At 48.6% G+C, this 14,754-nt stretch overlaps 1 protein-coding gene across 4 annotated transcripts in view; it reads left to right on the forward strand.

Moving 5' to 3' along the window:
* Positions 1-14,403, forward strand: part of LOC144126210 (parathyroid hormone/parathyroid hormone-related peptide receptor-like) — a 106,214-nt gene extending 91,811 nt beyond the window's left edge. For 2 of the 4 annotated variants that reach the window (XM_077660235.1, XM_077660234.1), the window contains exons 7-14: positions 7-163; positions 1,075-1,135; positions 1,223-1,292; positions 1,385-1,476; positions 3,262-3,403; positions 4,278-4,319; positions 6,438-6,762; positions 13,235-14,403. In XM_077660235.1, the coding sequence (XP_077516361.1) occupies positions 7-163; positions 1,075-1,135; positions 1,223-1,292; positions 1,385-1,476; positions 3,262-3,403; positions 4,278-4,319; positions 6,438-6,762; positions 13,235-13,254 (909 nt within the window). In that variant the 3' untranslated portion in view covers positions 13,255-14,403. The remainder of the gene's footprint in view (positions 1-6; positions 164-1,074; positions 1,136-1,222; positions 1,293-1,384; positions 1,477-3,261; positions 3,404-4,277; positions 4,320-6,437; positions 6,763-13,234) is intronic. The other 2 variants (XM_077660237.1, XM_077660238.1) reach the window with 2 other exon arrangements.
* The last annotated feature ends 351 nt before the right edge of the window (positions 14,404-14,754 follow it).

A 14,754-nucleotide genomic window follows, 5' to 3' on the forward strand; every position in this document is an offset into this window, starting at 1 on the left:
GCGCAGAACGTGGACTGCAAGGTGTTCACCAGCTTCTGGCACTACGTGCTCATGGCCAACTACTGCTGGATCCTCATGGAGGGCCTGTACCTGCACAGCCTCGTCTTCCTCGCCTTCTTCACCGACAGCTCCAGCATACTGCGATACGTCGCCCTAGGATGGGGTGCGTGTGCTTCGCGCGTTCGTGTGTCACTCTGTAACAAGAGCTCATTCCCCCCCCCCCCCCCTCCAGCTCTACTTTTGCGGTTTTGCGTTGCTCTTTTAATGCCAGCATGTTTTAAACTCTGGCCAGTTTCTGATGAACTGTCAAACAATAATGTAATGCTACGTCACGTCGATCGCATATTCTCAATGCTGTATTTTAAATATTTTTTTGTTTATTTCTGGAAACGCTATTAATGTTATTCATTTCATTTAGTCGCTTTTAACTACTTTCTAACTGATCACACTAGCCTACTCTATTGACCTGGACCGCGTGCGCGTATGCGCTTGTGTGTGTGTGTGTGTGTGTGTGTGTGTGTGCGTGTGCGTGTGCGTGTGCGTGCGTGTGTGTGTGTGTGTGTGTGTGTGTGTGTGTGTGTGTGTGTGTGTGTGTGTGTGTGTGTGTGTGTGTGTGTGTGTGTGTGTGTGTGTGTGTGTGTGTGTGTGTGTGTGTGTGTGTGTGTGTGATATTAGATTCCTTATATATTAATTCCTTATATATTATTCCTTATATATTCCTCACATATCAGATTCCTTGAAACAGACATGGTCATGTATTAAGAATGAATGTTTTTGCTTGGGTGGCTCCTCTCGAAGCAAGACGACTGGTCTGTGGTAAAATAAAGGTAATGTAAAAAGTTGGGGGCGAAACTGTATCTTCCACGTGCTTGCAAGCGAGCAGAAAGTTCCAACACCCATGTAGGGCGAGGGTCTGAAACATGTACACACAGTACAACTGGCGAGCTATATGGTCGCAAGAATTTAACTTCAATTTCATAATAACGTTCATTCCTCCAGCATATTGTTGATTTTGTCGTATCAATGCCAAACTGTAATACGTTGAAAGAGATTATGTGCACTGTTTCGTTACAGGCCTACCAATTCTCTTCTTGGTTCCCTGGATCATTGTAAGGGCGACGCTTGAGGACATATTGTGAGTGTATTTTAACGAGTGCGCGCGTTGACGTTAGTGTTTCACATAAACACTAACTTATAAACCTTTTCGTCTTTTCTTCTCCAGATGCTGGACAACTAATGACACGAAGTCGTATTTTTGGATAATTCGAGGGCCAATCACCGTCTCGATTGTTGTACGTGAGATGCACCAGATGGAAATTTTCGAACTGTAGACGACGACCAATATGCGCAACATGAGTTTCTTCTTTTTTCCGTATGCTTTCAGATCAGCTTTATACTATTCGTGAACATTACGCGAGTTCTCTTCGTGAAGCTTTTCACTACACAGACCCAACAAGCACGCAAGTACCGTTACAGGTAAGTGTGCAAAAGAAAGGTGCGTCGCATATCAGTGCATTGAGAGTTTGGTGATTAAAGCAGCTGCGCATTAGCGTCCACCTGAGTCAATCCGTACGGCTATGCCAGAAAGCCACACCGATTTCTGATGGTTATCCCCGTTGAAGAAAAACTGGTCCTGATGCGAGACTCGAACCTGAAAACACCGCTTGTTAGGGGAAATTGCACAACGAACTAAGATAATCAGAACGGCAGACATGAGACCGTTTCGAGTTGTTTTATTCGGCTCTGCTACTCTTCTCGCCGTTGGTGCTGATTAATTAGCCGGTAGAGCGACTTACGCGGCACAGACGAGATTATTCTTCAACTTTGAAGATTCTCACAACGCTGTCTACCTTTGCTTCCTATGCGCATGGCTGCGATCGAACTAATGATAACAATTACTCAATTTATTGCAATACTGCCCACCGTGGGGTGTTTCATCAACTCATGCGATGGTTTTGAGAGCGCAGTACCTGACAAACAAAAAAATGCACTTTAGTTATGCAGCTACGGCTCTTGTTCGGCCGAAAACTTCAATGGCAATTTATTTTTCTCTAGGGTCGCCACATCGTGAGGTCTTGAAACATGAGCCACAGTTTAATAGAAAATTGTGCGAAAATACCCAACTAAGAGAGTAAGTTGGGCTTGTGTGCTAGGGGAGAAGAGAGCAAAGATGACAAAGCACCCTGTAGCTTTCTTGGATCCGCTTAAAGCGCGCTCAGAGTCGTCCTATTTTGGCTGCTTTTTAGCTCGATGAAACCTTATTTGCTGTAATTTACTGGAGGATTTGAATGGGTCTTAAAGCAACTTATGCTTTGCAAGCACCCATTGTAACCATCAAAAAAGCTTTTTCAATTTCGTGTACCTGCAGGACTCGAGCGGTGTGCATAACCTGAAGGGAAGCAGTTAGCTTTGCATGAATTTAATCCAGAACTAATCTTTCTTTCCTTGTTTTCACAGTCAGTACAGACAACTTGACCAGACAGGAGTGAATATCATAAAGGAGGAGGGGAGGGGGTATTTATTGGCCCTTCTAAGCGAGGAGTCTTTATTAACCACGCTGCGCGTGATCTTTTTTTCGGCAGCAAATTAAAAAGAAATACCTGCTGCGGATAGAACCCCCGTTTTCCCGTCCCCAGCCGCCCCCTCCCAGAGTTTGCAATGATCCCGCCCCTGCGAAGAGGGCACGATAATCCGACGCATCACGTAGGCCTACCAAGGAAAGTATAGGGCAGGGCAGCCTGCTTCGGAGACTTCGTTGACGCAGCACATTCATGAGTGAAAAATACATTTATCGTGAACAAAAATGGCGGTGAGTCCGCTTCTGCGAGCAGTCGAAAAAAAAAACGATTCTGAGATAATGCATTCAATTATAAGCTCTATCAGAAACAGCATCCAGCACATATTGAAACTGCATTTTCTGCAACTGTCAGCATCGCATGCCATGCTCGAAGAATGTCATGAGCGCACGAATATAATTTCGCGCACTACCAACGGGTTTTCCGTCAGCTTGCTGGTTCGGTGCCTTTCGTCACGTTTTAGTCGCAACTGTTTAGACCAACACGAAACGCTAACGCCCAAGATCAAGTATGTATATAGAGGGTGCAAGTTAGAGAAGGTGGAATGAATATTTGCGTAGCGGGATATCCCACCGCGGAAACATTCATGCCCTCTTCTCTAACGTGCGGAAGCGTCGGAAACGAGGGCAGAGATACGCTAATAGTTGCCGTCCAACACCTCTTCCTCTCCTCGCCGCGTCGGCAGGAAGTGGTTCAAGTCCACGCTGGTGCTGGTCCCGCTGTTCGGCGCCCACTACGCCTTCCTGCTGGGCATGTCGCTGGCCGCCGCCGGGGACATGCTCGAGCTGGTCTGGCTCTACATCGACCAGCTGTTCTCCTCCTTCCAGGTACGCGAGAAGAGAACGGAATCTCAGGTTTGATATCTAGCAATGGCTGTCACATATAAACGGACGCTGAGTAGAAGTGCTCGTCGAGGGAGTTGTAAGTTTTCTAGAACCGCAACTTTTTCCTGCGGGTCGTGCATATTGGCGTTCACAGCACAGAAAGCTAAGATACCGACGGGAGCAGCGCGCATAAAGCGCGCTGATTTTTAGCAACGTTTGTTTCAGAGACACAAGGACTATTCCGAACAAAAATAAGTAAATAAAAGAGTAAGTTTCCTTTCTTTTCACTCCCATATATGCATATTTATGTTCAGAGTGTACATGTATATCTTCTGCACGAAACCATGGAAGTGAGAGACAATTCCTGCAAAGCATGAATGTCAAGATAGCTAGAACAGATTGAGTTCTTTTTCCTTTGTTAGTGATATGGAAAGATCGTTTACACACTCAGCACGCGACTTAGCTACTTCGGCAGTCTCGATAATTTCTCGCAGAAACTGTTCATTGTGCCCATTAATCAGTTTGCAGTATATGTAAATTCAGGCGCACGATTCTTAGGGCAGCCGTCCTCGCAGTGAACAGTCGAATTTACGGAAGCGTTGCCATGCTTTTCACGTTGTTGTCATTGCTTACTTATCTGTTAGCCTGAAGAGGTGCCCGTTAAAGGGTCTCCGTTTTGTGGAGAATCAATCGCTAAAGAGCAGCCACTCGGCGAGAGTGAGTTCGACACAGGCTCCCTGTTGCGCTCTTCTTCTCGGCCTTCCTGCAGTTCTTGGCGCAGCTTTGCTGATGCGACAGTAAGACAACGAAACCGCCAGAAATTTCTCCTTACATTTATCTAAATGAGTACAACAGTGTCATTTTTTTTTTTTTGCAGGGCTTCCTAGTGGCGACGCTTTACTGCTTCTTAAATGCTGAGGTGAGCAACATTTTGCTATTCCTTACTTCTGGTGGCGTCACCTTCTTTCTGAAAACTTAACAGTGCATCTCAACGTCGGGCGTAGATATAGGCATGGAATGCACTCCAGGAAGGTACATTCCAGCACGCCTCACACACGATGGTAGCCGAACTTGAGTCTTGAGGAGCCCGCATCACCAGCCCCTTGTCTTAGCTGGACAGCACGCTCGTCTTCCTTAGCCGCTTAGGATGTTTAGCGACCCACGTGACCAGCGTCGGTCACGTCTGGCGCAAGCACGCACTACGCAGAGCACTGTGGCCTTCAGCTCATCTGGACATCGCCGCTCTCTCTGCGCCACGTCGATGCAAATGTAGCGCGTGCTGGCGCTACCTGCTCGTCTTCGGAATGCGCCCGCGCTGGTGACGCGGGTCACTGCTGGCGCTTTAAACGCTCGCAGTATAGCGCTTATCCTAGTCGTAGTAACCAGCTCATTTAACTTAATTCGCTGCATTGTTAAAGTTCTTTTCGCTGTTTGAAGCATCGTAGCACTAGCCCGCTCTTTAGCGGCCTTCGTAAACACTCGCGGCGCAGAATAAAAGGGAGGAAGATGCCCAACGTACAGAGCCAGAGGCTGCAAGTTAAAATACGAAGCTCGAGAGCCTGGGGCGATTGCAATGTTGCCTAAAGGATATGAAAATGAGGCGACTCTGTTTACGCCGTCACTGCTTTGAAACCTGCTAGGAGTTGAAGATTTTTGTCTTCTTCATAGCATTAGATCGGAAAATTTCGGAACAATGCGGAAAAGTTTAGCTTAATGTTCGGCTTTGGGGTCGCCGTAGCTCCCGAATGACGTTCTCTCTAATTTTCGAGGAATGGCAGCTAGAAGCGCTTCATACTTAAAAAAGAAAATCTTGCAGAAACCACAACGTCGTTTGTCTGTGAAGCGTGACAGCATTCGTCATGATACTCAGAACCCACGAGTGCAATCTGAAAACGGTTTTCGATGAGATTGCAACGTTCTGTTCTGCGGCATTATCGACCACGTTATATTTCTCACGGAAAATCGGTTCCTGTTTAAACACGTTCAGCCGTTCCATTTCTGCTATCACAACCCTGTCGTTTGCTCCTTTGATGTGTGCAAAGATGAACCGACGGTTTGCACTGGTGAGGCGCAGTATCTCTATACTTGCAACTCTGGAGAGAGCAACGTAGGCGAGCTTGAGTGGGCGCATCTTATTGCGGTCGTAAACTATCTCAATGTATGTGGCCCCCTGTGGTTTGTGGATTGGATTGTAATTGCAGTTTACTGTATCAAAAGAGAGTGGCTTCGATTTAGCGATATACGTCATTTCGCAAACAGTGTCACAGTCGCAATGCGTCTTGCAAATGAAACCCAGTGTGGACTGGTGCCTGAATCCGAGCCCCTGACGTGTCGTGTTTTAGCTCTTGCAACTATACCCCAGAGTCTGATTAAGGAAACTCAGGCGCAGTCCATGCGGGTTACTTTTCTCCTCGGTTTTGATGTATTCTGAAGTGCCCATGTTGCTCTTGACCTCTCACAGTTTCATCATTGGAATCTCCCGACATGAAACACACTCTATCGCACATGCTGTGCGGCATACCGACCCGTATTGGATGGAGTCCTTCGCAAAGAAGACATCGGCCCCGGCAGCATAGATGTGTGTTCTAGCACACGACGGCGCCTAACTGCGCGCGTGTTTTCGAGCCTTGCCTCGTGTTCCTCGGCGGTTTCACGGGCGCGCCTTTGTCGGGCTGCTTCCCGCATATGTGGCCGACTGCATGTCGTCGTTTTCTTTCGAGGAGCTCCTGTTCTGTGCGCGGTGGTCGCTTGCGAGGTCTAATCTCGTCTTGCTCTTGTGGCGCCAATGGGGAGGATGAGGCTCTTCTTTTTTTGCCCCACTTGCGGCGTACGCGCGCTTGGGAGACGGAGATCTCACGATATCTGGGTGAGGTAACTAAAGAATGCTTCTTATTGAAATATATATACACCAAGTGCCTGTCGTAAGAAGTTGCCGAGTGGGTGGAGTAGGGCTGAGGCTGAGGGGTCGCGAAAGAGTCGATGCCACCCTCTGGAGGTAATGGTTAGCAATGTGTGGGAGTGTGAACGCTCTTCGCAGGTGGGCGTGGAAGCGCGCGCCATCGCGGCCATGTTCCGCGGCCTGGTTCCCTGCCTGCGCGAAGAAGGCTCCGACGGCAACGGGCGCCGGGAGTGGTCCACTGCGCCCCCTCGTCGGGGCCACGGGGCGGCTGTCGAGGGCGGCTGGCGCTGCTGCCCTCGGCTCTGCCGCCGACGCCAGGAGGTTGGGCCCCTCGAGCAGCCGCAGGTGGTCGGCGCCGAGAGCAGAGTGCCGCGCGGCCGCCTCTCGCTGCTGGCCCGCTCCATCACCCTCATGACGCGCGTCGACGACAGGCCGCCACACCCGAAGCCCGACTTCGACGTGGGTCAGTGTGAGCGTGCTCGCTGGCACCGAACGGGAACTTAGCGACACTCTGTCCAAGCCAGAGGCCACAGATCGGTGGCGACTCGAGTTACAGACAGGACAATGCCGTTCAGTGTTCGTTCTAGTAGCACTGCTTTCGCAGTAAAATATATTGAGCCATAGAGACAGGCGTAACTGTTCGGTTAGATTAGACCAACCATGTGCACATATGTGGCACCGAATCGCTTGAATTCTTCATATCTCGTTGTGCAGAAAAATGGTAGTACGTTTCGATAAGGCTGCACTCTGAACCTGCGTTAACTCTTGAAACTGGGTCCGCAGCTGAGAGAGAGAGAGAGAGAAGACAGAAGGCGGGGAGATTAGCCAGAGGGATGTTCTGGCTGGCTACCCTGCGCTGATGGAAAGGGAAGAGGGGACATAAAAGAGAATGAGGAAAAGGAGGGATAAGGTAAGGAATCAAGGTTGGGGGCACACGTGCTGCGCAGTCCCAGTATGGGGCGCAAGCACAAGGGCCAGCAGCTTAGTCGCAATGCGGCAGACTCTCGACTAGTGCCCATAGAACAGAGGGCAGAGTGTACAGAATGAGTCTCCGAGAGATTCTTCCTGACATCATCATCATCATCAAGAAAAAAAGCGGTACCAAGATAAGCGGAGGCGCCGCCCCTGGCTAATCGAAACTGCCTCTGTTGATTCGGAAAGTTTCCAATGTATTTACTCCCCGGCATGGCGGCAAGACGCACCCCCACCGCCAGGCGTCAGTGTGTGCTCGGGACAAGTGATTGCCTGACTTTCTAAATGTTTTTTTTTTCGATTTGAGTGGGCACAATAGCAGTTGGACTTGGGTGTTATCTACTGAACAATTTCTTGCTCAGTTCGCTTGTTTCTTTCTGTATGGTCCTTCTCTATGTCGGCGGTACTCCGCCTAAAAAGACTTGCACGATTGTTGCGGGTGTTTTTCTTGCCATTGAAATACTTTTCTCATCACCTCAAGAAAGGGCCGCTTTTAGTTTATGGAGGCTGTCGGAAAGGAGATGGGCCCTGGTTACGAATAAACTGCATTGTGTAAAATTTCAAACGCTTATTTTAAGAACGCAAAGAGAACTTGAGAAACAAAAAGAACTTGGAATCCTCTTAACCACATTCTTAAAAAGAATGCTACATCGATATTTGATCAGATCCCCGATGTGAGCCCTTACAAGCGAAACGTGACTTCAAAGTCAGCAGTTTATACGCTTCACCAAAGTGCACTTAAGCCTCTGTCAAAATTCTTGGTTTTGTACTAGGAAATTGTGCATATCCAAATTCCGCAAAGCACAATTCAGCGCAAAAGAATAGGTACAGAATTAAGACGCACAGCTGCCGCGACTGTTAGGAAAAGGCGTTCTCGCCGCAAGAAGAACTCAAGAAAGTGTATTGCAAAAAGCAACCACATCAACGCGCCCACGACACCTCCTTCTCAACCTCCTCCCGTGCCGCCACGCACAAGTGTGTCCAGTCCGCGAAATATTGTCAAGGATAATCAGACCTCTTCGTGTGCGGATGCTTGGCCAGCGCTTCCTCCGTTACGTCCTGTTGAGCCTCCTCAGCGCAAATTCCCACCGCCGAGCTCACCTGCCGTTAGAGAAGGGCTCCCAGAGCAAGATCGCCAAGCCCTCGTGATCCTCAGGACGGTGGTCAACGCCATTCGTCCTCTTGTACAGGCCCTGCAATCGTCAACCGCCCGAATCATCTTACTGGTGCTGGACTCTCTGGTTCCAGCACTACAAGATCTTTAAAACATAATGGCTGGCCAGCTTCCCACGTTTCGTGAGGAAGTCAGGGGCGCTGCGGTCTTCCAGTGGATCGCAAGAGGCCTAAAGTCACGAATCACAAGTTTTCGGCAATATGTTTTCCCCAACCACTTCCCGATATTAGACATCTGTGAACCTAACTTATCCCAAGCAATCAGGCTTTCCGGGTACGGGCCCTCCTTTGCTCCGACAGGCGGGGAGCGCAGCAATGTTCTGGTCTACATCCGCACCGACATAACATACGTTTGCTGTCCAGTTGAACCCCACAATGACAATCAGTGCGTGTGTTTCATAGTCAAAAAAGGATCCACCGAGTTCACACTGATTGCGGCGTATGTCTCCCCCTCATCTCAATTGGACTGCGAGAGGTTGAAGACAATTATGGAGGCAACCCGGGTTCCTTGGATTATTAGCGGAGATTTCAACGCCCACCACCAACTGTGGGAAAATCCTATAGTCAACGCCAGAGGGCGGAATCTGGCCTTATTTGCATCAGAAAATGAACTTTCCGTAATGAATGACGGCAGCCCGACGTACTTGCGAGGCAGTTCATACAGCAGTTGCCTAGACCTGACGCTAGTTTCGCGGTCTCTGCGCCGGCCTGTCCAGTAGTTTTGTGATGTGGAGACCCACGGGAGTGACCACATACCCACCTACCTCATGATTACAGGTCTTGGGGTGTCCGGCCCTGCTAAACACGCGCAGATCGATTGGACGGCATATAAAACTCGAATGGAAGAGGCGTGTAAAGAAGCCCTCACTTCCAGTTTGGAGGACATTGTAGCAACAGCAATGAAGGCTGCTAGAGGCTTCCTCACGTCAACTAGAATGCGCACCGAATTAGATGTCGAATTAGACCGCCTACGTGCTATTCGTCGGCGTGCAGAAAGACGTTACTGGCGGACCAAATGCGTAATACACCTCAAAGAGGCGCGTCGTGTGCAGAGGAAAATCAAGCGACGAATGGACACGCTGGCGGAACAGCGCTGGAAGACCTTCTGCCAATCTCTGGATCCTCGAAAGCCCACGTCCCTCATTTGGCGGACAGTGCGGGGGCTTCTAACGCTTCCACAGCAAAGACAGCCTTTCTATGCGTTGGCTCTACATCGAAACCGTCATCAGATTGAAGTTGCAACTGACTTCTGCAGGACGATCGCGGGTGCAGTGACTACCTCGGGCTCCCAGCGTGTTCCTCCTGCATCACGGGATTCATCGATGGATGTTGTCTTTACTCGCGAGGAACTTAGTGCTGCCCTTACAGAAAGTAAGCGTCGTCAGCACCAGGTCCAGATGGCATTACATATGCTGCGCTGTGCCACCTTGGCCACGACGCGCGTAGAGAGCTACTCAGCGTTTACAACCCCACTCGTGGCAAGACGGAGTTGTCCCTCCCCAGTGGAAATCCAGTCGCATGATACCATTACTAAAACCAGGGAAATCCCCGCTCGACCTGTCATCATGCAGGTCAATAGCTTTGGCCAGTTGAGTGGGAAAAGTCATGGAAAGAATGCTTCTGGCGCGTCTTGAGTGGTACCTTGAGCACAATAACGTGTATCCTAATGCCATGGCGGGTTTCCGACGTGGTCGCTCCTCTATAGACAACGTCATTGATCTCGTGTCCACAGTACCGCAAGAGAAACGCCAGAAGCGCATGTGCGTGGCACTTTTTCCTGACATCAAAGGTGCATACGATAACGTGACGCATGAGGCCATTCTTGATGCGCTAGAGGCTGTTGGAATCGGTGGACGGATGTATAGGTGGATCCAAAGCTATCTGACCAAAAGGATATTTTTTATTATGTGTGAAGATGGCTCCGCATCCGTGCATTACACCTACCGGGGCGTGCCCCAGGGCGGAGTGCTCAGTCCTACTTTGTTTAATCTAACACCTATAAGACTCCAGGAGAACCTATTTATTACCATCCATATCTCTATGTATGCCAATGACATCTGCATCTGGGTCTCCTCTGTGACGCGTCTGCAGGTGCGGGCAAGACTTCGGAGGGCAGCAACCATAAGTTCCTCCTATCTCCGAGAGCAAGGTCTGACCGTGTCAGCCCAGAAGTGCGCTATAGTGGTATTTACGCGCAAAGGTATGACTAGTTATCCGCTTACAATTGACGCCGATGTCATTGACTATCGTGCATCTCATCGTTTTTTAGGAATTGTTATAGATCGGAATTTATCATGGAGCCCGCACTAGAGCATTGTAAAAAAAAAAACTAATCTCATCACACATCTGCTCAGATTTCTTGGCGGAAAATCATGGTGATTGTCGATTCTATCAATGCTGCAACTCTACAGAGCACTCTTTTTGGGATTTTTGCAGTATAGTGCACCAGTGCTTTCAAACACATGCAAGACGAATTTGCGTGCTTTGCAAGCTATACAAGGCCAGGCACTTCGCACATGCCTGGGTCTCCCTCGCAGCGCATCAACAGTTGCTACCATTGCAATCGCCCAGGACTACCCACTCTCGACGTATATAACCCTTGAAACCCTGCGGATCTACATACGGCATCTAACAAGGATTCCACAGCACCACCTTGTGTCAGTGGTGAATCAAAGACCACACGCAGCGTTTTCAAAGGTTATAGCAGCCCACCAGTCGTCCATCCCATCGCAGTTCACCCCGGCAGCACGGCCTTCCTCTGCGCTGTGGTGTCTGCGGGAGCCATGCGTGCGCCTTACAATTCCGGGCATAACGAAAAAATCGAACTTATCGACACCGGCCATTAAACAGTTGACACTCTGCCTACTCCACGCCGCATATAGTGACCGCACTTATGTTTCTACAGATGGTTCGGTCTCAGGTACAAGTTCAAACTACGCCGTGGTCATTCCTGCGAGACAGACCAGTATTATTCAGCAAACTTCGCATTGGACAACCTCCACCGTGTCAGAATTGGCCGCTCTTCGTGTGGCTGTGCAGTACATCGGTGCACAAACACCCCACAAATGGGCTGTGTTCTGTGACACAGAAGCAGCCTTACAGTGTCTTAATTCTGCTTTACGCCATGGCGATCACGATCAACTCGTAGCTGAATTAAGACATCTCCAACACCAGGCGCAGGAAGAGGGCCATGACATCGTCTTCCAGTGCATACCGGGACACTCTGGCATTGTAGAAAATGACGCAGCTAACGCTGCAGCTCGAGCGGCTCACGGCAGTGCCAACATTGTCCAGATACCGTTCACAAGATCCGACGAAGCAAGACATCTGCGAATGCCTGGCCGAAGAGAGCTTTTAGAGTCATGGTACTCTACTAGCAACTCCACATGCCGTCTACACCGCCTCGACCCCTTACTCCGACTCAGTCCTCCGTACGGCCTCTCCCGCTGCGATGCTACGCTGTTGTGTCGCCTGTGGCTGGGAGTGGCGTTCACAAATGGCTACTCCCACTTAATCGCAATGGCAGACTCTCCTGCGTGTGAGATGTGCGGGTGCGATGAAACTATAGAACACCTTCTTTGTAACTGCCCTCGGTTTCAGCGTGAGCGTGCACTCCTGGCTGCAGCACTCCGCCGTTTAGATCCTCGGCCCCTTAGTGAAGCCAAGATTCTGGGTACTTGGAGTAAGCCTTCATCGCAGAGGACACCTTTGAAGGCACTTTTAAAGTTCATGATTTGAACAGCGCGAACTACAAGGGACAAGAAAAGAAGGGAAACAGGACAAGCGCTGACTCGCAACTAAAAGGTTTATTCAATGAAACCTTCTTATATGAAGAAACAATCAAAGGGAAAAAAAAAAAACACAAAAAACTAAAAACCACGAGTCGCAACATTCGTCAGGTGCTCCCGAGATAATTCCTCTCCCTATCGCAAAGGAACACAGAAGGTTTGCTGACGCACTTCAGTTGATCCCCTGCGATGTGAAAAGCCTCGACAACTTCTCGTGTCGTCTGATCACTGTGGGTGTATAGCACACGGGTTTGCACTGCATTATTCAATCAAACCCGTGTGCTATACACCCACAGTGATCAGACGACACGAGAAGTTGTCGAGGCTTTTCACATCGCAGGGGATCAACTGAAGTGCGTCAGCAAACCTTCTGTGTTCCTTTGCGATAGGGAGATGAATTATCTCGGGAGCACCTGACGAATGTTGCGTTTCATGGTTTTTAGTTTTTTTGTGTTGTTTTTCCCTTTGATTGTTTCTTCATATAAGAAGGTTTCATTGAATAAACCTTTTAGTTGCGAGTCAGCGCTTGTCCTGTTTCCCTTCTTTTCTTGTCCCTTGTAGTTCGCGCTGTTCAAATCATGAATATCTACCAACTCGCCCAAATGAACGTTTTGCTAAACTTTTAAAGTTCTTGAAGAACTCAGGACAGAGTGCAAGATTGTGAACAATCAGTGTGTGCCCTGTGTACCCTGCAAGTAACGGCCAACGGACACGTGGAAAAGTGATCATATTCCTTTGTTCTCTCCCTTTTCTATCTCTCCCTCCGTTCCCCTTACCACGTGTAGGGTAGCATACCGGGCGCTGCCTAGTGAACCTCCCTGCCTTTCCGTCTTTCTCTCTCTCTCTCTATGAGGTGTTTATTCTGTGTATTTCCTTTCTTGCTGTTTTCTTTTTCTGATATCATTTTTTAAAATCTTTTGCTGGCGTTTTCATTCTCTGAGAGTTCTTGCCGCCCTGCTGCTTTAAAACTGTGCGTCGACTTTCTCTCTCCTTTTTCTGCAGCCTTACACCAGATAACGTAACGTGCGGCACGACGCATCAGCGAGGACCTCAAGCGGCCCCCGGCCCTCGTAAAATGTTACGCTAAGTTTGGCGGCCTTTTCCATCTCGCCTGAAAACATCGCCGACGATCTACCGAGGTTCTGGGACTGTTCGGATTGAGCCTCTTTTTTCTTCAATGAACTTCTCCGCTCGATTCTTCACTCAAGGGATTAAACGGCATGTGGTTCTGCCATGCGGAAACAGCTGCCGATCACTGTTGCCGAAGAGCTCGAATACATAGGAAAAAAAACAGTAGGCCATCACATACAAGGGCGCTGATTGGTGCAAGTTCTGGAAATGCCCATATAAGTTAAAAATTTGAGAATCAAAGCAGTTTCTTTCAATTCCTCTTTCGCGCACCCTATGCGGCCATAACACGACGTGTACAAGTTGTATGTCCAAACCTCTGTTAATTTGACAATTTTGTTTTGCATGTATTTTTGTCTGTAATGCCAGTTTTGTAATTACCTAGTCGCACTAAATATGAAAACAGGGTTGGCAACTTCCTCCCCTATTCAGCTTCTCCCACAGGTCGCAACTTTAATTGAATTGCACCCCTGTGCGATACATTCCTCAGGGCATACTTCACAGAACCACCATACAGTTAGCAATTGCAACGCAATTGGTCCGGCGGGCAGCGTCGCCTTGCACTCAATGCTCTGTAAAATACTGGTGGCCGCAAGAGTCAAATGAGCCAACTCATTCGCCACCTTCTCAACTTTTCAATGTCTGCGCGGTGTGCTTTGACAGTGCTATGTTGTGTGGGCGATTGCATCGCCGCCTTAGGCGTTCCGATGCAGCTGCAGGAGTAAGTGCCGCGCCCACTATCCATGGTTGTGTACTTGTTGTCAAAAGGTGATCTATTCATTAAGAGCGTATCTGTTGTGTAAGTGCGTTATCCTTGTCACATTTCGCTCACCCTACTCATATATGTACACATTTTGCCGGGTGTGTCACGTAATGTATTCTTGCGTGTCATGCAAGAACGGCGCTATGTTATGGTCTTCATGTCTGGACGTTCAGAAACATAAAACATACTGCATGCAGAGCTTGAAGTGAAGCCTTAAACTGTGCCAAATTTTGAATAAAGACGGAACAGCATCACTGGCGCTGTGTTCGTTACCCGATGTAAACGACGTGCAGAAATTTTATTACAACTGCGTTGGCATTAAAAAAAACTTCGAGGGACACTTAAGGTCTGCTTAAGGAGTATGACGTGATAGCGTTAATGGGTCTCTTCAGCGGCCTGGAGTACTCTTTGAATATCACTTCGCAGACACGCAAACTGTTATTTATTTAGCTTTCATTTTTATTTGTATCTTTATATAATTCCTGTTTAAATTTTATTATTTTATTATTTCATCATCTAAATAACTTTTTTATTCACCACAAGACACACAAAGCTTCTCTTTAACCAAGTCCATCGAACGTGCGTCGATAGCCTAGTGGTAGCGTGTCTGACTCGCGACCCAACGGTCACG

The sequence above is a fragment of the Amblyomma americanum genome, chromosome 3, assembly GCF_052857255.1.
Source record: "Amblyomma americanum isolate KBUSLIRL-KWMA chromosome 3, ASM5285725v1, whole genome shotgun sequence".
Classification (NCBI taxonomy): Eukaryota; Metazoa; Arthropoda; class Arachnida; order Ixodida; family Ixodidae; genus Amblyomma; species Amblyomma americanum.